At 49.3% G+C, this 22,814-nt stretch overlaps 3 protein-coding genes across 3 annotated transcripts in view; 2 read left to right on the forward strand and 1 right to left on the reverse strand.

Moving 5' to 3' along the window:
- The first annotated feature begins 515 nt into the window (after window positions 1–515).
- Window positions 516–16,117, forward strand: FADS1 (fatty acid desaturase 1). Its single transcript, XM_003798740.3, has 12 exons — window positions 516–1,574; window positions 3,591–3,701; window positions 4,239–4,436; window positions 5,080–5,181; window positions 5,285–5,413; window positions 9,306–9,366; window positions 10,689–10,765; window positions 11,661–11,758; window positions 11,954–12,050; window positions 12,262–12,341; window positions 12,429–12,554; window positions 12,886–16,117. The coding sequence occupies exons 1-12, from the start codon at window positions 1,371–1,373 to the stop codon at window positions 12,935–12,937; spliced, it is 1,335 nt and encodes a 444-aa protein (XP_003798788.1). The 5' UTR covers window positions 516–1,370; the 3' UTR covers window positions 12,938–16,117.
- Window positions 16,118–16,972: 855 nt separating this feature from the next.
- FEN1 (flap structure-specific endonuclease 1) lies at window positions 16,973–18,902 on the reverse strand. The gene has a single exon (XM_012810692.2). The coding sequence runs from the start codon at window positions 18,885–18,887 to the stop codon at window positions 17,745–17,747; it is 1,143 nt and encodes a 380-aa protein (XP_012666146.1). The 5' UTR covers window positions 18,888–18,902; the 3' UTR covers window positions 16,973–17,744.
- A 2,604-nt stretch (window positions 18,903–21,506) lies between these two features.
- TMEM258 (transmembrane protein 258) overlaps window positions 21,507–22,814 on the forward strand; it is a 3,915-nt gene continuing 2,607 nt past the window's right edge. The window contains exon 1 of the mRNA XM_003798742.3: window positions 21,507–21,634. Coding sequence (XP_003798790.1) covers window positions 21,632–21,634 — 3 coding nt within the window. The 5' untranslated portion in view covers window positions 21,507–21,631. The remainder of the gene's footprint in view (window positions 21,635–22,814) is intronic.

The raw sequence follows: 22,814 nt of genomic DNA on the forward strand, positions 1-22,814 counted from the left end.
GATTCGAACCCGCCACCTTAGGTGTACGTGGCTGGCGCCTTAGCCGGTTGAGCTATAGGCGCCGAGCCAGAAATATGGTCTTTATATCACCCTCAGATGCTAGGTTGGTGCTTGAATGTTTGTAAAACAGTAAGAACAGTGCTTAGACCATTGTAAGGGCTTCCTAAAGTATGTTCAATAATTAAGTGTGTGTTGACAATTTCACACCTAAACTCTGGGTTTTTTCAGGACGGCAACAGCTCCTTAACTGGCACACCCACCTCTGTTTAAAACCAGAAGTCTGAGCCCCAGATCTCTCTGTTTAAAAGTCTCCCAGGGGTCTCAGCAGCCTCCAGGCTACAATAGAAATGCCTCAACTCTAAGATCCAGGGCTTTCACACAGGGCTGCTGGGGTCATGCTGGGGATCATTATTTAACGACCCCAGTTTATTTTTTAATAAACAAATATAAATAAAAACAAAAAAGCAAAGGGCATTTTTAATGTTATATTGAGCGAATTAAAGCATGAACAACCCTCCCTACCCCAACAAGCCCAACAAACCAAAATCATGCTGTTCACAAGACAAAAGCAACTCCAAGAGTTCTCAGGCTATTACTTCAGGCAGCACAACAGGTGGAACAGCATGGCGAGGCGACGAGAGATTCGATACTGGTAGCGTCACATCTGAAGCCCCCCACAAAGGCAGCCACAGACAAAGGAAGATGCTCCTGGGGCAGCCTGGACTCCCGGACAGCCATCCCCTACAGTACGACCTCGGCCCCTAGGTTAGCTCCTCCTTCAACCGGACGGCCCCGCCCCCGTAACAGCATTCAATGAGGGACCACCCAGGCGGTGGGGACAACTTCCTCCGCTCGCTGTCCGGGTTCCAGCCGCCTCCCGGCCACCTTCTCGGCTCCGCCGCCTCCATCCATACAGTTACGAAGCTCGGCCCCACTCCGGCCGGCCACGCCTGACCCAGCTCGGCCTAGCCAACCCCTAGTTGTACTCGGGCCCTCTGCCTCCTTGGGAACCGTTATTCCGACCGCAGGGCCCAGTGGGAGGCATCGCTACGAAGCGGAACCCGGTAACCACGTCAGTAGGGAGCCCGCAAGGGGGCGCGCGTGCGCGCAGCCACGAGTCTGGGGTCCCGCCGGCGGGGGTGGAGGCTCACTCCCCGCGCCACGAAGACTGGCCAATGGGAGCGCGCGCTGCAAGGCTCAGCTGTCCACACCGCGGCGCTGAAAACTCGGGCGGGTGAACCGTGGGGTTCCGGCGCGCACCAGCGGCCGGGCTCCAGGAGCACGCGAGGCCGGCACGCGCAATCGCGTGGACACTGGGCGCGCGCTTGACATCGGCTGCCCGGCCGGCGCGCGGAGTCGCCAGGCCAACCATGGCCCCAGAGCCGCTGGCGACCGAGACCCCGGCTCAGGGGTCCTCTCCACGTTACTTCACCTGGGAAGAGGTGGCGCAGCGCTCTGGGCGCGAGGAGCGGTGGCTAGTCATCGACCGGAAGGTGTACAACATCAGCGAGTTCACCCGCCGGCACCCAGGGGGTTCCCGGGTCATTAGCCACTACGCCGGGCAGGATGCCACGGTGAGCGCTACCAAGCGAGAGCACGGGAGAGAGCGGGGCCGGGTGGCAGTGGTCAGAGGCTGCTTGCGTGGGAGCTGAAAAGTTTAGCACCCAGAGCCGAGCAACTAATTCGGAGAAAAGCCGGGAGGCGCCCGAGCATGCCGGTTGCTCGAGGTTGGTTGTCCTGTGGTCACCGGATACAAGGGCCGGAGAAGGGCTCTGAAAATTGGAGTCTGGGGAGTGGGGATGGAGGCCAACAACATGTACACACAGACAAAGGACTGAGCTGCCCATCCGTGCATTACGTTTGTATTACGAGTCTGTGGTCTGCAGGCGTGGGGTGAACCCAGAGCTGGGATGCTAGCGGGGCGGAGGTGGTGGGAAGAGGGAATTAACGTCTAGTGTCGAAGCTCAGACCGGGTGTGCAGCTGTGTGTGGAACGAGCACGCTGAGCTCCACTCGCTAGCAAGAGAGGGAACCCATCTTGAGGATAGGGCGGAAACGGGGAAAATTTGGGGAGCCGGCTGTTCTGGGAACCTCTGCGTCCTGTGAAGACTGGAGGAGACAGAAGGGACAGCAGGCAACGGAGAGGCAAGCAGTAGCTGGCACATTCGGGGAAATGGGAACAGCATCAGCGTACCCTTAGTGAGGACCCTCGGAATTGTCCTCGAGTCCTGCCGGGTCTCCATCTATTCGGCAGAGAGCTGTTAGCACTCTAGGACGCTAGACCCCTTGCGGGTCCCGTTCCTCCTTCCCTTGGGCCTCATTCGGGGTCAGCGCGCTCCCCAGAGTAGATCCTGCCACTTATCTTTCGAGACCAAGAGTCTCGAGCTAAGGCACCTGGTGCTTCCCTACCGAGTTGTAGTACCAGGAAACGGGGTCTTCCCTTGTGACGTGAAAATTGGTACGTTCCTTGGAGGCCAGGATCACGTCGCCTCCCCTTGCATCCCTCTTTGATCCGGTGCCTTGCTGCATGACCCCCTCCGCAGCTTCCACCCACTGCCCTGGGGTCTCAGGGTGTGCCTCGGGCCACCAAATGTTCCATAACATTCCAGCAGAGCTTAGACGCTGCAGGGCGAGGACGCGCTCCGCCCTCTGACGCTGCCGGCCTAAGGGGCGAGACCAGAGTCTGCGCGAGTCCACCAAAGTGGTCACTCGGGAGACCAGGCCACCGACAAAGGCACAGGCTTGGGCTGGCGCATGCGCAGACGGAGCAGGCACCGCCGCTGGGGCTTCCCGCAGTGTGATTTGGGGCCGGGGATTCGGCAGCCAAAACCAGGATTGGTCCGGATGTGTGGTGCCACCGGCCGCTGGCTCCGCCCCTGCTCCCCTCCCTCCCCCGCCCTTCTTGCGGTGTCTCCGCGCCTTGGCCCGCCAGACCTTAGAACTGTGAATCTTGTTGAGGAGGATCCCACCTTGCATAACCCCAATTAGCCATCCTGCACAGGGAGTGTTCAGAGTGCTAGAGGAAATATGGAACCCTACCGGGAACAGCCGCGAAAATGAGGGAGGAGGATTACAAGAGTTCCCCACTTAGGACCTTGGATGTCTCCCTCTGCAATTTAAGGAGACGACTAGCCCTGAGAGAGAAGGGATTTGTCAAAAAAGTTCCACAAGAAAAGACTGAGACGTCTCATAACCCTGCACATCCCTTATGTTCCTCACCTATACCTAAATTCTTGGGCTGTGCCCAGAGGGCGCCGGCCCCATATACCACAGGTGGTGGGTTCAAACACGGCCTCAGCCAAAAACTGTCCCCAGAGATACCAAGCAAAAGGCCAGTCTAGGCAGGTGTTTGGGGTAGTCTTCACATCCAAGTCTTCCTCAGCATGGTACCCTTCTAACTAGGACACAGATGCTGGGTGGCCTTGGGCTGTGGACTCCTGGGCAAGGTTTGAGCATCCTCAAAGGCCAGCTGGCCTGAGGAAGGTGGTATCTGCTTCATCTTGGCTTCAGCCTTCTTGCTGGCAAGTGGATAGCCTTTGGTGTAAACCCTGGGGGGGCTGGCTTCCTCACCTTTCTGTCTTTCTCACGCAGGACCCATTTGTGGCATTTCACATCAACAAGAGCCTTGTGAGGAAGTATATGAACTCGCTCCTGATTGGAGAACTATCCCCAGAGCAGCCCAGCTTTGAGCCCACCAAGAACGTGAGACCCTATTTGCTCTTGGGAGTCTCTTGGTTGTTGAAGAGGGGGAGGGGGAGAAGGAAAGCCCAGATGGGATCACAAGTAATCACAGTCAGTAGTTCTTGGGAGTCTTAATGTCCCAGTTTCTCCTGCACAGCCCAAGGGAGCAGGGCTTGGAAAACTATGGCTCTCCCAAGGCTGCTACTGCTATCATCATCAATCATCATCAACATGAGACCTATTTATTGAGCACTATGTGCCAAGCAGAAACTCATAAATTCTCACACATTTACAGATGAGAAAACTGAGGCTCAGAGTTTCAGCAACATGATCAAGGATCACACAGTTAGTTAATGGCAGAGCAAGGAGGGACATAAGTCAACTTAACTCTTAGACAAATCTTCCTCCTGTCACCCTTATTGTTGTGACATCTCTACCTAGGACTCTGAAACTTCCCATGGCCACCTTAACAGAAGGTCATTGAGCCTGAGAGCCCTGTTCTGCAGCATTGTTGGTTTGCAGCTGGGAAGAATAACAGGTAGTTCCTTTCCCTCCCAGAAAGAATTGACTGATGAGTTCCGGGAGCTGCGGGCCACGGTGGAGCGGATGGGGCTCATGAAGGCCAACCACGTGTTCTTCCTGCTGTACCTGCTGCACATCCTGCTGATGGATGTCACTGCCTGGCTCACACTTTGGGTCTTTGGGACGTCCTTCGTGCCTTTCCTCCTCTGTGCAGTGTTGCTCAGTGCAGTGCAGGTAAGAGCCTGTGGCTTGTCAGCCATCCTCAGCATCCCAGGGGAAAGCTCTTTGTCCCCTTCAGAAGACCAAGGAGCCCTTCCCTTTGAGGGAGAGTTAGTGCAGGAGGAGACGTATGTTCCATGTCCGAGGCTTTTATCTGTTCATCAGCCATGTGTGCGTCTTCATTTATCTCACTGCCTCTCCAGCTGCTTTTCCCAGGGTTCCTTTCTCCTGTGGAATTTATTCTCTGAAACTTCAAGTTCAGGTTCTGCCACAGCCTAAGTATGCCAAGAACCAAGATCCTGGTTTGGCTTTGTTCCCTCTCTACCATTGACATTGCCCAACATGTTAATAATGACAGACACACTGGGCAAGCCTTCTGCTCATCTCTGATCCTTTTTGCATTCTGGACATCAATCCATCATAAGTCATGAACTTCAGAGTTGGGGAGACTGAAGGACAGAGAAGAGATAGTGATTTAACCCAACTCACATGTGAGTCAGTGGCAGAGCCAGAATTAGGACCCATATTTCCTGACTGCTGATGGACATCACAGGCCTTGGTGGATTTAGGAGGAAGGGAGAGGCGGTAGGAAGCACTAAGGTCAGTGAGAGGGATGCTGGGCTGGTAGCTGTTCTCAGTGCTGACTTTTCTCACCCAGGCCCAGGCTGGCTGGCTGCAGCATGACTTTGGGCACCTGTCAGTCTTCAGCACCTCCACATGGAACCATCTGCTACATCATTTTGTGATTGGCCACCTGAAGGTCAGTGGGATGGATAGGGGCTCTCTGGAAACTCTAGGCAATAAAGGGCTGGCTAGTGGGGGAGTCATTAGGCTTTCATACTCATGTCTCCACTTTTCTGTAGGGGGCCCCTGCCAGTTGGTGGAACCATTTGCACTTCCAGCACCATGCCAAGCCCAACTGCTTCCGCAAAGACCCAGACATCAACATGCATCCCTTCTTCTTTGCCTTGGGGAAGATTCTCTCTGTGGAGGTGAGTAGAGGTATCAGAGGAAAGATCTTTGGGAATGGAAAATAGCCAGCACAGAGGGGTTTAGGGGAAATGGGGAATGGAAAACAGCCAGCACAGAAGGCTTTGGGGGAAATGCTCACAATGTTGTCAGTGTGGGTAAGACATCAAGGGCTAGGCTTGCTGGATCCTTTGCCATTTGAAAATTCTGGGGATCAACAGGCAGTAGAGCAGGGCTGCCGAGAACACCCATCACCATCCATTTGAGTCGGTTCAGTCAACAAATATTTATTGTGGCTCGGCGCCTATAGCTCAACCGGCTAAGGCGCCAGCCACGTACACCTAAGGTGGCGGGTTCGAATCCCCAGCCCGGACCCGCCAAACAACAATGACGGCTGCAACCAAAAAATAGCCGGGCGTTGTGGCAGGCACCTGTGGTCCCAGCTACTTGGGAGGCGGAGGCAGGAGACTCGCTTGAGCCCAGGAGTTGGAGGTTGCTGCAGGCAGGAGACTCGCTTGAGCCCAGGAGCTGGAGGTTGCTGTGAGCTGTAATGCCATGGCACTCTGCCCAGGGGGACAGCTTGAGGCTCTGTCTCAAAAAAAAAAAAACAAATATTTATTGTATTAAAAAGCACCACATACTGCAAAGGATCCAAAGGATGACTAGGAGATTACTGTGAGAGCCCCTGCTCATCCAAGGGGCTGATGAGGGCACCCCCTGGTGCTGCTTTCCCTGCCCCAGGCAATCATCCCCTGCTCATGGTATTGCCTTTGACTCCTACTTGTCAATTACCCAGTACCCTGGACTGACATCAAGAACACAGATAGGACTATCTCACTCTTGGTTGACACTCAATGCCTGGAACAGTCACTTACCAAGGGCTTCCCACCCTCCTGATCCCAGCCTGACATCAGGGTGGTCAGCATTGGGTTGAGTCATCCTCTGAAGTTGTGAGCAGAAATTATAATGTAGTGCTGAAGTAAGAAGCCTAGAAGTAGAGATCTGGCGAGCTTTCAGTGAGCATTAAGCAATAGAAGGCTCTGAAAGGCCAGCAGAGTTCTTTGAAAAGTTAATTGAAAACCCTGCCTCTCAAGGCTCTGGGCTGCAGTCAAACTTCTGCCAGGCCTCCTTCCCCTACTCTTTGATATTTCTGCTTGCCAGGAATTAAACTCTTGTTAAATGCATTTCAGTTCTAGGCATGAGTTCAAGGTAGTTTGGCTCTCCTCTCCCCTCTGACCATGAGAACTCTGTGGAAAGTCCTTGGCAGCACTGGCTGTCATGGCATGAGCAGCTCACAGCTTGAGTGAGGCTCATGCCCCACCTGTTCATTATGTTCATGAGACTGAGGGTAGGCTATCTGTTAGTGAGTACCTAGACTGAGACTGAGGGTAGGCTACCTATTAGTGAGGTACCTAGCTGAGGGTGAGTACCTAGACTGAGACTGAGGGTAGGCTACCTGTTAGTGAGGTACCTAGACTGTCAGGTGCTTGGGGCTTGCTTCAGTCCCTCAGTGTGCAGCTCAACTGGCTATTGATGCCTGTGCTGCCCCCATGACATCCATCCCAGTGCTTCCCAGCTCTCCTGGAGGACAAGGAGGTATAGATTCTAAGTAGAGTCTTTTTGACAGAGGGTCTAAGCACAATGGGACAAAGTTATTAGGATCATAATGGCATTTGGTTACCATTCAAGGAGCCAACAGTGGGACGGGGTTCCTTTTCATAATAGTTCCAAGATAGGAAGCCAGGCTTCTGTCCCACCCACCCCACTGAACAAGGTGTTTCTCATCCCCGCTCAAGTTAGTGTTGACCAGGATGGGGTAATTCTCACCACCACGTGCAGCTCACCAGCAGCCCTTATTCACACAGCCTCCAAAGCTATCCCAAACCTACTGATTTCACTAGCTCCACTGCTATATGTCCCAAAGCCTGGTCCATTTCTGGTCTGGATTAGCTCCAGCCTCCTCCCTGGGACTCTGCCTGCCCCCTATAATTCTCTTCACCTTCAGCCAGAGTGAGCTTTTTAAAGTACAAAGCAGATCAGACGACACCCATTGAAAACCTTCCAGCAACTTCATTGCCAAACTCATGGGCATGGTACCTGTGGCTCAGTGAGTAGGGCGCTGGCCCTATATACCGAGGGTGGTGAGTTCAAACCTGGCCCTGGCCAAACTGCAACAAAATATAGCCGGGCGTTGTGGTGGACTCCTATAGTTCCAGCCACTCAGGAGGCTAAGGCAGGAGAATTGCCTAAGCTCAGGAGTTGGAGGTTGCTGTGAGCTGTGACTCCATGGCACCCTACCAAGGGCAATAAAGTGAGACTCTGTGTCAAAAAAAAAAAGCCAAACTCATAACTGTGGCCTTACCAGGGATTTCTAGAGCCCTACGTGATCTGGCCCCTCTCTGGTTTCCTCATTCTCCCATTGCTTACTGACCCTGGAGCATCTGGGAGCCTCTGCACTGGCTACTCCTCTGTTTTAAATGTTTATCAACTGAATTTTCACATTGCTGGCCCTTCTCATTCAAGTCTCAGTTCAGATATCAGCACCTGAGGGAGGCCATATCTGACCACACTTGCTACCTCCCTCACTTTCTGTCCTATTTTCCTTTTGAAGATAGAGTCTCATTTTGTTGCCCTCAGTAGAATGTTGTGATGTCATGGCTCACAGCAACCTCAGACTCAAGTGATCCTCTTCCCTCAACCTCCCAAGTAGCTGGGACTACAAGTGCCCACCACAACACCTGGCTTTTTTTTTTTTTAAGAGACCCTAAGAACTCTGGCTCAGGCTGGTCTCGAACTCCTGAGCTCAAGCAATCACCCACCTCAGCTTCCCAGAGTGCTGGGTTACAGGCATGAGCCACAAGGCCCCAACTATTTTCTTATTTTTAAGTGTAAACTACCTTGAGCTCTGTTTACAAATTTATCGTGTTTCTTCTCCTTAGATTGTAGGCTCCATGAGGGTAGGAACTTTGGATTGTTCACCTCTCTACCATTAGCACCTGGAACAAACAGTGCCAGGCACATAGTAGGTGCTCAAATACTTGTTGAATCAATCTGTTAATGTGGAAAAATGCTTCATCTAGCTGAAATGACTCACAAAGAATTAGCTTTCCATAAATGACCTGTGCACACAGTGGGTGGACACATTGAAGGAAGAGCTCGCATTCTGCTTTGGGGTTAAGTGCTCCTCTTGTGCCCTTGTGCTTGTCTGGTTGCCTATACTAACTGGGGCCATGAAGTGACAGTAGAGCTTTGCTATCATGTTCCTGTGAGCCCATACTAGGGGTCTGGATGGACTGCTTGTCCCGGTGGTCCCAGCCTGTCTCTTCAGCAACTAAACTTACAAAATACCCATCACCTGCTGGGGAAAACTTTGCCAGACCCTTCAGATTGCCAAATTATTTTTGGTATCCTTTCCAAAAATATTTGCAAAATTTCACTTAGCTTTCCAGAGATTGTTATAAAGCTCATATTGAAGTAAAGAGACCAAAAGATTGTGATGCAGAGAATTGAGAGCTGGATATTGAGGGAATCCTTAATCAGTATCGGGATAGATTATGGTTGTCCATGGACAGTCTAATGTCAAAAAATACCAGATGGGAGAAGGGAAGGGGAAAGAGCAGTGGAAGTTGAAAAGCTTATGACGAAGGTGTCTCTGGATGAACACAAAGGAGTCCTGAGGACCTATACGCTTTGCACTGTGCGTGTCCCTCACGTAAGCATGGGCCTGGCATACTTGCAGAGCACAGCCCAGTGCTTCTTGCTACACGTGCTGGAGATAAGGCTGGGCCATAGCAGCAGTAAGCTGCAGCCCTGGAATAGGCCTAAGCTTCTCAGTAGGAAAAAACCAAGGTTATAGGGAAAGGGAAATGGGTAATTGGTCTATGGATGCTGATTTGTGTTTGCCTTTCTTCACAGCTTGGGAAACAGAAGAAAAAGTACATGCCATACAACCATCAGCACAAATATTTCTTCCTGAGTAAGTGTTCTTATCTGTGTTGGAAGGGGGTGCTGAAGTGGTATGAGGAGGAAATGGCTCTCCAAAAGGTGGTGGTATTTTAAGGAAGGAGCCTGAAGGAAGCACCACAACCTCAACCCCTATTACTGCATGGAAGGAGTTTTCCTTTTCAGCTTGAGCAAAGGCAACATTTAGGCTAATGTTTGCCCATTTGGATGAAGCACAAACCTCATCCTAAACCTTGCAAATAAAGACTTGAGCCAAGGTAACCTGGAGGAGCCCAGTTCAACTCCCAGGAAAACAAAGGTACAGATAGCTCTGGGAGAATGAAGGGGCTATCAGAACTGAGAAGATGACATTTCCACGGTTGTCTTAAGCACATTCTGAAGACTACTGGATATTCCCTGCTTTGCAAGCCTGCTCCATAATGCTTAAGGTTTGAGCTTTAAAACTCTCTGACAATTTCAAGTTTTTAAAGGAAAGGAGGGAAGGATTCTACTGACCCATTTTAATTTAAAAGAATTCCTCCTAACTGCCTATTACCAACTATCCCTATTAGAGAAAGGTAGATGGGGCAGAGGAATGAAGGAGACACTACTGGAAGAAAGAATTTTAGAATCCATGGCAGCTCAAGATGGAGGAGCTGTGGCGGGCACTATAAAGCATGGATGAGGTTATAGGCAGTATCAGGTGCTACAGAGAAGGGAGATAGAAGAGGAAACAGGACAGCACAGGAGATAGAAGCCACCTCTTCCTTCCTACAGCTGACCTCCAGGGCTTGAGGTTGGGGTTGCACAAGCCCACCTCTCTGGTCCGTGGAAGTGAGCTGCTTAGCCTGGGAAGGAACAGCACAGCTCCACCTTACACACATGCTGTCTTGCTCCTGCCCTTCAGCTGCGTGATGGAGCATCCAGGGACACAGGGCAGGTGACTGCAGGGACAGGCCTAGTGCCAGTAGGAAGGCCCCTGGCAGGGCCAGGACTATGGCCAAGGCAATGCAGGGAGCATTGGCAGTGCCCTATTAAAGACATGGGGGTACAGCAAATCCCACACGTGGGGCTTGAGTTCTCCAGCTCTTTGTTCCATTGGAAAAGAGCACCACTCCCACTCCCTTACCCTCAGGGCATGTTCTTGGGCGATTTCACCTTGCCTGGACTTGCGTTTGTGCCCACTTTCGTTGCCTGCTGACGCCAGTGGATTGAGGAGTGCTCAAGGAGCTGGAAGGGTGTCAGAGGATGGCAGAGGGGGCAGCCCTGGCTGGAGACTATCTTTCCAGCACCAACCAGCCTTTTCCTGACCCTCCCACTGCTCACGCTCTCTCCCTGTCTCCGTTTCTTCCTTAGTTGGGCCCCCTGCCTTGCTGCCTCTCTACTTCCAGTGGTATATTTTCTATTTTGTTATCCAGCGGAAGAAGTGGGTGGTGAGTATCTGTTGCCCAAATGCCCCACATTCTGTCACCACTACCCAGAGTGGGACAAAACAGGTTCTCCAGGGGAAATAGGCTCCAGGCCTAATTTATAGCAAAATAATGCAACCAGGTATAGATTTTCCCAATCTCTTAAGTGAGATGAAGTGATCTGGGCTTAGCAGGCAACCTCTCAAAGCCTGATTTCATGCAGCCAGCATCTCCTGAGGTTCTCATGACACAAAGGACTGGGGAAGGTGAGTGGGAGATAGTACCTATTCTTAGGAAACTTCTGATAAAACAGAATATGGTTGTTACCAGAATAGAGATACAGGCAAAAGGGTCTAGGAATTTCAGAAGGGGCCTAACTGCATTTAGCCTTGTAAAGTCACCTTTCAGGCCGGTCTTAAGGATGGGCAATTGATAGGCAGAGGTGGGGCTGTTGGAAGAGGAACTCTGAGCAGAGAAGCTAGGAAGTGAGGGGTGAGTTTGGTCACTGGACATATCATAGAAGACCTAGGTGTCAGGAGGAATATGGTACTTGGTTCAGTGTGCAGGAAAGTGATTGAAGTTTTGATCAGGCACTGGCATGGACTGAGGCCTATGGCTGGAAGAGTCATCTGGTGGTGTGCTGAAGGATTCAGATCGATTGGGAGCTGAAGACAGGGAGACCCTGTAGGCCTTGCTATTTGTGAAGGTGACAGACAAGGAGGGTTGGGAGGTGCTACTAGGAATGGAGGAAAGGAGCCATGGCACTAGGTCCTATAGGATTAGGCCACTGAGAGGAAAAGCTGAAGATGACCAACTACCCAGGAGAAAGCTTCACCATGTGGGCAAAGAAACAGGTGAAGTGAGAGGAAGAGGAGAAGTTGTGTTGTGGCCAAAACACCCTGTGCCTTGCTCACTGTAGGACTTGGCCTGGATGATCACCTTTTACCTACGCATCTTCCTCACTTACATGCCGCTGTTGGGGCTGAAAGGCTTCCTGGGCCTCTTCTTCATGGTCAGGTAGCATGTGATGGGGGACCAGGGGTTGGTGAAGGAAATCATGGATGTTGGGGGCTGGCCAGTCTTCCCTAGAGGCTGTGCTGGGGCTTTGGGTAGTAGGGGTACTTCAGGAGTTGGTTCAGGAAGGTCGGCAGGCTAGAGGGGAAGTGAAAACTGGGCTCTGCTCTGTTTTGGTCTGTTTGCCTCATCTAACAGGTTCCTGGAAAGCAACTGGTTTGTGTGGGTGACACAGATGAACCACATCCCCATGCACATTGATCATGACCAGAACAAGGACTGGGTCTCTACCCAGGTAAGGGACGGTCACTTAATATACTTAGGCAACACAACTAATGAGAAGAGTGGTCAGGGAATAGCACAAGCAAAAAAAAAAAAAAAAAAAAGGAAAGGTCCCTAACAGCATTTCCTCCTTAGCTGAGGCTTCTCTCTTGCCACTCTTTGAAGGGAGTGAGCAGGATGGTCCCATACCCCATCCTATGCCCTCCCCTGACCTTTTCCTCCAGCTCCAGGCAACATGCAACGTCCACAGGTCTGCCTTCAATGACTGGTTCAGTGGACACCTCAACTTCCAGATTGAGCACCAGTGAGTAGGGGAAGCTGGGGAAGGTGTAATGTGGGGGCAGGTGGAAGCAGAGCAGGAGCCACTGACTCTTCCGTGTTCTCCCCAAAGTCTTTTCCCCACAATGCCCCGACACAATTACCACAAAGTGGCTCCCCTGGTGCAGTCCCTGTGTGCCAAGCATGGCATAGAGTACCAGTCCAAGTCCCTGCTCTCAGCCTTCGCCGACATTGTCTAGTGAGTATCTGAGGCCAAGACTGTGGCTGGTAGGGAGGGAAGTGGGCAGGGCAATGGGAATGATGGTGATGCATGGGGCAGGTGGGGAGTGAGAGGGTTTCCCCAGTGGAGGTCACCATGGCAAAGGCAATGAGGGTGCGCTACTGGTCTTGTGGCCAGGTCAAGTCTGTGCCCTCAGTGCCACAGCCCAAGCTAGCTTCTCAGAAGCAAAGGGGAGGAAAGCTTCCAAATGGATGAGGGCCTTAAGTCACAGGGCTCAGCATCCATCTGTCTGTGAGAAGCTCACTGCTCTACCTGTCTCCTTCGCTGTCTTTCCATTTTGTCATTGTAGCTCACTGAAGGAGTCAGGGCAGCTCTGGTTGGATGCCTATCTTCACCAATAACAGCAGCACCCCCTGCCCCATGTGGAAGAAGAGGACTCTGGAGCCAAAACAGCAGAGCTTGAGGGACAATACCACTACAATTCTAATATTCAGAGGGGGTTGGGGGCATAAAGGCTCTGATTCCAGCCCCTTCCTTTTATTCTCTAGGAATAGATCTAAGACCCAAAAAGGGATGAGGGGGACATACAAGTCCCCCAGAGGGAAGGAAGAAGCTATTGGGGCAGGGAAGACAGTTTTCTTGTTTGCTTTTTCTGGTTTGGCAGATGGTGGCGGCTGGTGAGCAAAGGGAACTAGTTCCATATTAGAAGCAGGGGACCTACTGAGCCCAGAGTCAGGAAGGTTTAGCACTAAACTCATATAAAGGGCAAACTCACCTCACTGGTCCACTTCTCCACCCTCACTTACAAACCTCAGAGGGAAGGAACCTTTTGAGCAAGATAAAGAAAGGAAGCATTAACACTTCGAATTCTGAGGCTTGGCATAACTCAATGCCAGGGAGCTCAGTTCACTGCACAGGGCTAGGGAGAAGCTATTTCCCAATTTCAGAAGGAGGCAGGGCAAAGAACCTAAAGGATCATGGCACCAACTGATTTTGGTCTGTTTCACCCAGGATCTAGGGAACACTTAAGTCCTAGCTCTTGCCAGAACAGATAGTAGAGAGAGTTGTCTGCCATTTCGATTCACCTCTTCTTTTCACCTCTTTAACCACCTCCCAAGGAACAGAACACTTCCCAGGACTGAGTCTACTTCCTGCTCAACAGCACTTGAGCAGATGTGACAACTTAATCTTTTCTCCTCCTCAGAAACAAATGCAGTATCCAGTGGATTCCATTTGTTTCCCAACCTGCAATTCTAAGTTTAATAAAAACAGCAGTTAGTGAGCCCAACTCATCAAATTGGGAGATACTAATTATCAGTCACAAGGAAAAACACAAGTTTGTTATGAGGGTAAGGGCTGTAAGCTGAAACTTTTCTATAAACTTATGTTACAGCATTATTATTGAGCAGGAGCAGTGGGTTAAATATAATCACTTTATAGTTCTAAGAAACAGAAAGATTAAAAGTATAGTAACGTTTGTGATCATTATTGCTGTAGCTAAGTGTCTTACTTAGTCCACTGTTGCTCAAGTGTCTTATTCTGGAGATCAGATAGGAATTTAGGATAACCCTTTGTAAAGCATATTGTGTGATACTAAAATATAATTCTTTAATTTGGTTTTTAAAAGATAAAAAGAGTTGAACCCATCTCTGCAAAGAGAGAACATAGGAATATGCCCAGGAATCTTGCCTTCACTCTTGGGACTTAATGCCTTCTCCAGCCCAGAGGCCTTCCTTCAGTTCAGGCAAAGGGGATTATTTCTTTGCCTCTTGAATAGCATCTACTCTTAGACATACTGATCACTTTGGACACTGGGAGGAGGGCACTTCACACTAGAACAGTGGTTCTAAACCTTCCTGATGCCACCATGTATTTTCATTGTTACCAAGGGGTCATGACACTAGGAGGTACAGGCAGAATAGCAGTCAAGATGAAGGTCCTAAGGCACCTTGAGATAGGATTAGAGGCACCACCTGTGGAGAGGCTGTCAGGATTCCTTAGAAGTTTGTAAAAACCAAGATGCAGAGGAAGGAGTTCAGATCTTTTCCATTTGGGCAGATTTTGCCTGGCTGGAGAATTTGGTTTAAAATATTCTGGGTCAAAAAGCCAGAAGCATAATTGAAGAGTTCTACTTTCATTGGTGTCCTTATTCAGCATTGGTGCCGTTCCTTTCTTGAGGTTTAGGTGTGGTGTCACCAGCCTGTTAAGTGAACTTGCTTTGGGCCTAGGCCACTGAATCTGAACAAACATCAGCAAGATATGGAGCCAAGAGTAGGTCCCCTAAGCACCTGAACCACTATGGCCTTCTCTCCTCAGCCTATAGCAATATGGTCTCTTATGGCCACAAAGAGACCCATTAGTAACAAAAGGTTCAGAGGTTACAGTGGTGAAAGGAATGATCTCATATCCACTGACAGATGAGATAATTAGGCCCAGAGAGGAACCTATGATCACAGATCATGGCAGGTTTAACATTTAAACTTGGCGTTTTTACAACTCTAAGTTCTATCTTTGATACCTTTGTCTTTTTACTACCTGGCCAGAGGCATTTCCTTTAATCAGGCCAAATATCAGCATCTTTTTGTGTAGGTCAATTTTGTTACATCCTGTTGAAGTAAAACTGAAAAGGAAAAGTTAATTTTGACCAAATGGAGGCTGTTCATTTGTAACCCATGATGCCCATCTTGGTGCCCTAGCTCCACGTTACTGCTTTCTGAATATAATCACCACAGACCCCTTTATATAAGTCCACTGGACAGAAGAAGGAAGATAGATCAGGACCTTCCGGAAAACACCAAGACAAGGGTGGCAAGAGCAAGTCCTTCCCACCAATATATGTTCAAATGTAAGGTTGCCTTGATGACTCACCAGATTTCATGAGCACAACTTCCTACTTGGGTGGCAATGACCTCACCTTTTGGATAATTTTTCCATTTTGAATCATTTTCTCTTTTCAACTCATTTCTAGTATCTAAATAGTGCCCAAGAATCCTATTTGCCTAAATCTTCCTCTGTAAGCCCAGTGCCTCAGAGCTAGAATACAGAACAATTCCTCTGAAATCTCCATCCTAACAGCTCTCCTGAGCAAAAACAGGATATTTAGAGGCGTAAATGACTTTCCCTGCAGTGTGACCATACAAAGTTAATGACCAAGCAACTCAGCTTCAAAAATCAAATCATGACATGCCTGAATACTCCAGGGTATAAGCTCTTAATTATAATAGGTAGGGGCATTGAGGCAGTACTCAAATCTTACCATCACTAAAGCCCTATCACCATTTCTGCAGGTTTAGAATTAACTACTTGAATCAGAAAATGGAGCTTAAACAAGTTCCATGGCTTGGTTTAATCTAGGAAAATGTTTCATTTGTCAACAACTGCTAAAGTAGGGCAGTGAATGAAACTAAGTTCTTTTCCCTCAGAATAGAACTTTTTGTATCCACCAGTGATTTTCAAGAGTGCCCTAATCATGAGCTCACTGGTGGGAGACAGTTTCCCATTCTTGCTTCAAGCAGAGGCACTCTTAAACCTGAGATTTCACCTTAAAAATGAATTCACTTCATTAAAAGATTTGAAAACCACTGGTCTTTAGTCTTCTGTTTAATCTGTGAAGACACTGTCAACTTAAATTACGTTAAGTGTCCTCATTAACTTGAAATGGCAGTGATGAGAATGCTAAAATTCACAAAGTCAAAGGGGCTAGCTCCCCAACAAGCTTTATCGGGATTAAAAAACTTGGCAAAGTTCAAAAACATTCCATTTCCATAAGAAACAGCAACCTGAATTTGATGTTATAAAAGGAACAAGAAAGTGGTTTCCAAAGGACAAACTGTTTGGATGTTATGAGGTAGCTAATCTGAATTGTGAGGCTTTCTCAAAGGAACTGCTTACCTCCCAGTTAGGTGGAAGACTTGAAATCCATTCAATTAAAACTAGTTTCCCAGAGGCTTCCTCCTCTAAATGGCTTTAGTACTGGCACAGCAGCTGTGGCCATTTTAGGGGGCATAGCGCCACTTTGTGGCCACTCTCAGACCACCTCTTGTTAATAGGGCGTTATTCAAGCAGGGGTTTTTTTGTGTGAAAGGGTCTCCCTCTGTTGCCCAAGCTGAGTGCAGTGGGTCCATACTGCTTTGAGCTCAAGTGATTCTCCTGCCTCAGCCTCCTGAGCAGTGAGGACTACAGGTGCACATCACCACGCCTGGCTAATTTTTAATTTTTTTTTGTAGAGACATGCTCTATTTATTTTGCCCAGGCCTGTCTTAAACTCCTGCCACAAGTAATCCTCTGGCCTTAGTTTTCCACACTTGTTGGGATTACAGGCACAAGCCAAGGCACTCAGCCTCCAGCATCTTACTTAATTAAAAAGAGAACACTGCATTCTGCCTGGAGCCTGGGGCACTTGAGATATTTTCAAATGCTCTCAAAGCACGGGACACTTTGGTTACTTTCATAAGTTTATTGGCTTTTTTCTCTTCATAACTTGAAAACAAAAACGGCACATGAAAACCAGTGTATTATCCCTAAGTTTCAACTCAGGTGATTGCCTCAGAAAGGCCAAAACATCACAATCTCACTCCTCTGAATAACCAACTATACAGCCTCAAACTACATAGCAAGTTCAAGTTTCTGTCCACACCAAGATATATCCAATAATTAAATCCTTGCTGCCACCGCTGAGGGCTCTGGCTCTCTGCCTGTCGCATCTCAGCACTTTTCCCACATGTTAAGACGGGGTCTTCCTGATGTTTCTCTGGAGTGTCAACGCTGAACTGGAGAGAAAAGCGCAGTCTGGATCCACAATCATCTCTCACTGGTCCCAGCTAAGCCAGCCATGAAATCATTTCCATAAAGTCTTTTGTCTCCACTATGTATCTCCCTCTCCCTTCTCTAAGACTTGTTGCTATCAATCTCAGTAACAATGGATTCAGTGTCCACTAAGCTGCCTAAGAAGTGGTTTATGTTTGAACCTGACATACCTTCCTGAGCTAAAAGAGAAAACAAAGTACTTCTGTGGCCTCCCTGCCATTAAGAACAAGTGAAAAAGGGAAAAGCATACTGAGAAGGGTAGCATTAGTAAAGCAATGGACTCTCCTCCCCACCCCCCCACCCCCCCACCCCCGGGGAGGTTTCTCTAGCTCTAGCTCTTGAGGGTACAAGACAAATATTCTGAGGTCAAGGAGGTATTAACATAATGGGGGAGGAGCACATTTATTTCCCCCTTTTGAACTTCCCTGCTGTCCCTGTCTTTGCCTTCTTCTTAGTGGATCCCTTGGGTTCTGGCTCCTTGCGCTTAGCGGAAGAGAGCGAGCCAGTCACCTTGAAGAAATCATCTAGGCGGCCCTGGGTGCTGCCTTGTCGGCTCTTGCTCAGCCGCTTGACCCCACTGCGGATTCGCTCCTCAGAGAACTGCTTTTCACCACACATGAACTTGACCAGCTCTTCTTCATTTGGCTCGCTCCACTTCAGCTCCACAGATTCTGGGTCCAGCACTTCAGGTTCCAAGAAGAGCTGATGGGCCTCCTTGTGGAGCCAATTTTCTGGTATGGGGTACTTGTTGGGGTCAAGCCGCCTCACAATCTCCTCAATGCTCTTGTGCTTCTGGATGAGGTCCACAGCCCGCTTGGGCCCAATGCCCCGGATACTCTCACAGTAGTCACTGCCCAGCAGGATGCACAGATCCACAAACTGCTCCTGGTTCAGGCCCAGCTCCTGCAGAATCCGGTTCAGATGGAATTCCTGGATGGGTAGTTTCTTGGCCTCACTGGCAGTCAGGTGTCGCATTAGCACAGGGCTGCCAAAGGTGAGGCAGTCCATGTCCTCGGTGGCCGCAGCATAGACTTTGCCAGCCTTCACCAGGGCAGCACAGCTGGCCTCTGCCTCACTGGGTGCGTCAAGGTATGGTATGCCCATGAGGCTCAACAGATGTTTGCATTCATCGTTATGCTGCTTAGTGACCTTCACTAGCCGCTTGGTGAATTTTTCCACTTCTTCCTCAGCCCCAGCAGCCTGAGCCTGCTGCAGCTGCTTCTCTGCCTCAGCCCGCCGCTCACTGCGTTTGGCCAGTTCACCTGACTTGAGCTGTGGCGGCTTGCCATCAAAGATATACACTGGCTTGATGCCGTTCTCCATCATGCGGATGGTACGGTAGAACATGCCCATCAGGTGGCTAGTGGTCTCACCCTCCTCGTTCTGTAGTACCTCCCCACCCTGGCGAACAGCAATCAGGAACTGATAAATGCTCATGGAGGCATCAATAGCCACCTTGCGTCCAAAGTAGCTCTTGATGTCATTCTCCCGGATGGCACTGGGGGCCACATCAGCAATTAGTTTGGCCAGGCCTTGAATCCCCATGGTAATACCAGAGGAGGAATAGCTAAAAGAGAAAGGCAAATAAGAGAAAGAGGAACTTTAAGGATACAAAAGGAGCAAGGGTTATAATGGTGCTATCTCACCAACTTCATTCTTTAGCTAATTAAATTTGGCAAAATAAAGAAGACACAAAGTTAGCACTGCAGGAGATGGAAGGATGAACAAGACAAGGTCCCCATTCTGGCTGGGCTCAGTGGCTCATGCCTGTAATCCTAGCACTCTGGGAAGCCAAGGCAGGTGGACTGCTTGAGCTCACGAGTTCAAGACTGGCCTAAGGGGTTGGTGCCTGTGGCTCAAGGAGTAGGGCACCGGCCTCATATGCCAGAAGTGGCAGGTTCAAGCCCAGCCCCGGCCAAAAACTGCAAAAACAAACAAAAAAAAAAACCAGCCTAAGCAAAAAGCGAGACCCCATCTCTACTAAAAATAGAAAAACTGAGGCAAGAGGATTGCTTAGCCCAAGAGTAGGTTTCTGTGAAATATGATGCCACAGCACTCTACCCAGAGCAACAGCTTGAGACTCTGTTTCAAAAAAAAAAAAAAAAAAGACAAGGTCCCCATTCTCAAAACCTTTACAGTCTAGCAGGAGAATTTGCTCATTTAATACTAAGGCTTATTGTGTATTAGGAACCGACCTGGGTGCTTAGAGGAATAAGACACTGCCAATACTCTAAGGCAGAGGCATTATCTGTTATACAAACAGAACTACAACATGATGTCCGCATCAAGGACCAGGGAAGGCCAGAGGAAATGCCTGGCTCAGCTTGAGGAACCCAGGGATCACAATGGCAGAATTGAGCTTTAAAAGGCAGGCAAATACCAGTTAAACAAATATAAAATATATGATTTGTTCTGTGTCTCTGGAGAACTCTGACTGATAAAGGGTATCCTTGAAGAAGGGCTGGCAAATAAGAGGCAAAGTGGAATTAATGTAGCTTTCTCAAATGCTGCTCTAATCTCTCTTCAGCACCCCCTCAGCACATAAGAGTTTCTACTTTTACTGAAAACACCATGGCTCCTACCCTACCCCAGGTCCTGATTTAGGAACCTGGCATGCTATAGTCCAGGTGTCCTCAAACTAGGGCCCGCCAGCCACATGTGGCCCACCAGTGTTTTTGCTGCCACTGCCTGTCCTTCTTAGCAGCCGACTCATCCCAGGGCCTGCAGTCCGGCCCTCCAACGGTCTGAGGGACAGTGAACTGGCCCCCTGTTTAAAAAGTTTGAGGACCCCTGCAAGTCACTTAGTCCAGTATGGTACTTCTGTGGTTCAGGCCTGTCATCAACTCTTTCCTAAGGCAATGTTTCCAGACCACCTCACTATGTTTGTCACTTCTGACTAAAGTCTGCACTTTTGTTCACTTAATATTTTCTTTAAAAAAAAAAAAAACAAAAACTAAAGTTGGAAAAGAGAACTCCTCTCAGGTAATATCTGTGTTACATCAGTTACATTTTAATACATGTTAAATGTATAACTATTAAAAGGGTACTTTTGGGGTGCAGTTTAAAGTCATCTTGTACTCTCTGGCCATAGGCGTCCAACAATCTAAGAAGTATTTTACCAGGCCTTTTAATTGTTCCCACTCTTCCTTCGCATAGTTCTTTCTGAAGCATAAGACTCTTGTACTCCTCCTGCCATACACTCACCCTTCCTTCAAGAAGCATATAATTTTAGTCCCCCTGTGAATGGGAGTGGCAAAAGCACTGGCCTTGAATCTAGAGGCCAGCATTTACCACCTGTGCGGCATTCCTACATCAGTGAACTTTAGTTTACTCATCCTACTGGCCTTGCAGGATGACTGCCCGGGTTAACTGAGACAACAGCTGTAAATCTCTATTATGCCTACACAACACCAGGTATTTTGTAAATGTCACCCACCCAGAACCCATTCAATCGGTTGCTTCATCCCTCAAGCCAACTGCTTTACCAGGATATGTACTGAAATGACCATTCATTGTGATCTGTTTATGCTCTTGTAGCATCCAAGAAAGGACGGCAGGATAGGGGCCTACGCGAGTAAAATTTCAGAAATGTTTCTCGTCCAGAGTCTTAGTAAAAATACATCCCGACCTCATAAGGTAAAAGTTACTAACGTCTTTCTACAACTGAAGAAAAAGGCGCGGAGGGTACTCAACTGGCCCAAGTCTCACAGCGGAAAAGTGGCAGGACCGCCTACTGCGAATCCCGCGCACGGCAGACCCAGGCTTCCTCCAGCAGCCAGCGAAGAGTGGACCTCGTTGCTCTAGGAGGGGTTTCCCATGGGGCCTTACCTGCCCTTTAGGGCACGACACCTCGGAGCCCTCCCCTTGGCCTAGCGTTCCCCAGGACAATCCCAAACTCCAATCCCTTCTCACTCCGGCCGCCGCTCACCTCTCACTCCGCCGCCTTCCAAAGCCCGCGCTCCCATCACGTGACCCACCCGCCGCGCACGGCCTCCCGGGAGTGTAGTGCAGGTCCCTCCCCCTTGGACGTCTGCTCTCATCGTAAAAGGTCCCTCCAGGGAGAACCAACACTCTCAGAGGCCCTACCCTACCGTTATCCTCCTCCTGCCCCTACTCCACCACATCAGACCCCCGCAGGTCCCAGGTCCCGCTACACACGAAATCTCAGGACTACAATTCCCACAGTGCCTCTCGCGCGAGGCACTTCCTCTTCCGGTTGCACAAGGCGCCCACTCCGGTCGACGTGTTCTTCCGGTGGCGGAGTGGCGGCTTACCCTGTGCGGGGCAAAATGGTGAGAACGATAAGGGGAGTTCTGGACAGAGTTGCGAAGACCGCTCGGGGCCTGACCGACCTCGCGTTTCTCTCAGACGAGGACATCAGAGGGCTGGAAGTTCCCGGAACCTCCAGCTTGGGCTGAGGGATGAGGAAAGGAAACCCCCTGCGTCTACTTCTTAGGCTGAGGGCTTGATCTCAGGCTGGGCTTAGACTCGCGACTTCTAAAGATTAGGGGCGTGGGTGTATTTTGAATACCTTCAAGCTTGCGATCTCTGTTACTTGTGGTCTGTTGTCTCTATTTGGAAAGTTCTTCCCCCTGCCGAACTTCTACCCATCTTGTAAGGTCCTGGGTAATTGTTATTTCTTGGTCATGCACTTACAGCTTTTCAGGCACTTGGCCAATCCCTTCTGGGAGTGCCCACAACCTCTGTAAAGATATCTGGCCACGTTTCACGGACTTCTTTGTTTTCTGCCACGCCTCCTAGTGACCACCGTCTGACGTGCATCTAGCTCTGGGATGAAGTCTATTCATCTTTGTATTCCTAATGCCACACAGGGGGCCTGTAATTGGAGGCTCAATAAATAGCAGTGATTGTCTTTATCATTTTGGGGGGGAGGGGTACATAATTGTTTACTGAATTGAACTCCAGTGTCTCTTAGAACAATGGGGTCAGTTTGCTTCTCTAGGGTTGTTATGTTCTGGATTTTAGAAGCATTGGCTGATGGGTGACAATGAAGTTAACATTTGTACAGAGCATTACGTTTACGGCCCTGGTTCATAGGCATTATCTCATAATCTTCCCTACAACCTCCGGAAGGAAACAAACAACCTATTAAGCGATTACATTGTGCTGAGCACTAAACTAGATGCTTTCACGTTCGTCATCTTTCTTACATTGTAGGTCAGCCCTATGAAATAGATAACATCATAACTGCTTTCCTGAGAGTCATATTATTAAGTAGACTCAGAATTTTAACTGATTTTTTTTTTTTTTTTTGGCACGTTTTGGCCGGAGCTGGGTTTGAACCCACCACCTCCGGCATATGGGGCCAGTGCCCTACTCCTTTGAGCCACAGGCACCGCCCATTAACTGGTATTTTTTGCTTGTAGATCCTGTAGATCCTGATATTCCATAATAGTGTAGTGGGAAGAATATTGAATTAGAAGTTGAGAGCTGGGGCTCGGTGCCTATAGC

This window comes from Otolemur garnettii, unplaced genomic scaffold, assembly GCF_000181295.1.
Source record: "Otolemur garnettii isolate 467f Iridium unplaced genomic scaffold, OtoGar3 scaffold00140, whole genome shotgun sequence".
Lineage (NCBI taxonomy): Eukaryota > Metazoa > Chordata > Mammalia > Primates > Galagidae > Otolemur > Otolemur garnettii.

Excerpts from the sequence above, each read along its gene's own strand:
- FADS1 (XM_003798740.3), top strand. The coding sequence starts at position 1,371 with ATGGCCCCAGAGCCGCTGGCGACCGAGACCCCGGCTCAGGGGTCCTCT. Across the intron at positions 5,414-9,305 it reads GGAAGATTCTCTCTGTGGAG|CTTGGGAAACAGAAGAAAAA; the intron begins GTGAGTAGAGGT and ends CTTTCTTCACAG. Across the intron at positions 10,766-11,660 it reads TCCAGCGGAAGAAGTGGGTG|GACTTGGCCTGGATGATCAC; the intron begins GTGAGTATCTGT and ends TGCTCACTGTAG.
- FEN1 (XM_012810692.2), bottom strand. The coding sequence starts at position 18,887 with ATGGGGATTCAAGGCCTGGCCAAACTAATTGCTGATGTGGCCCCCAGT.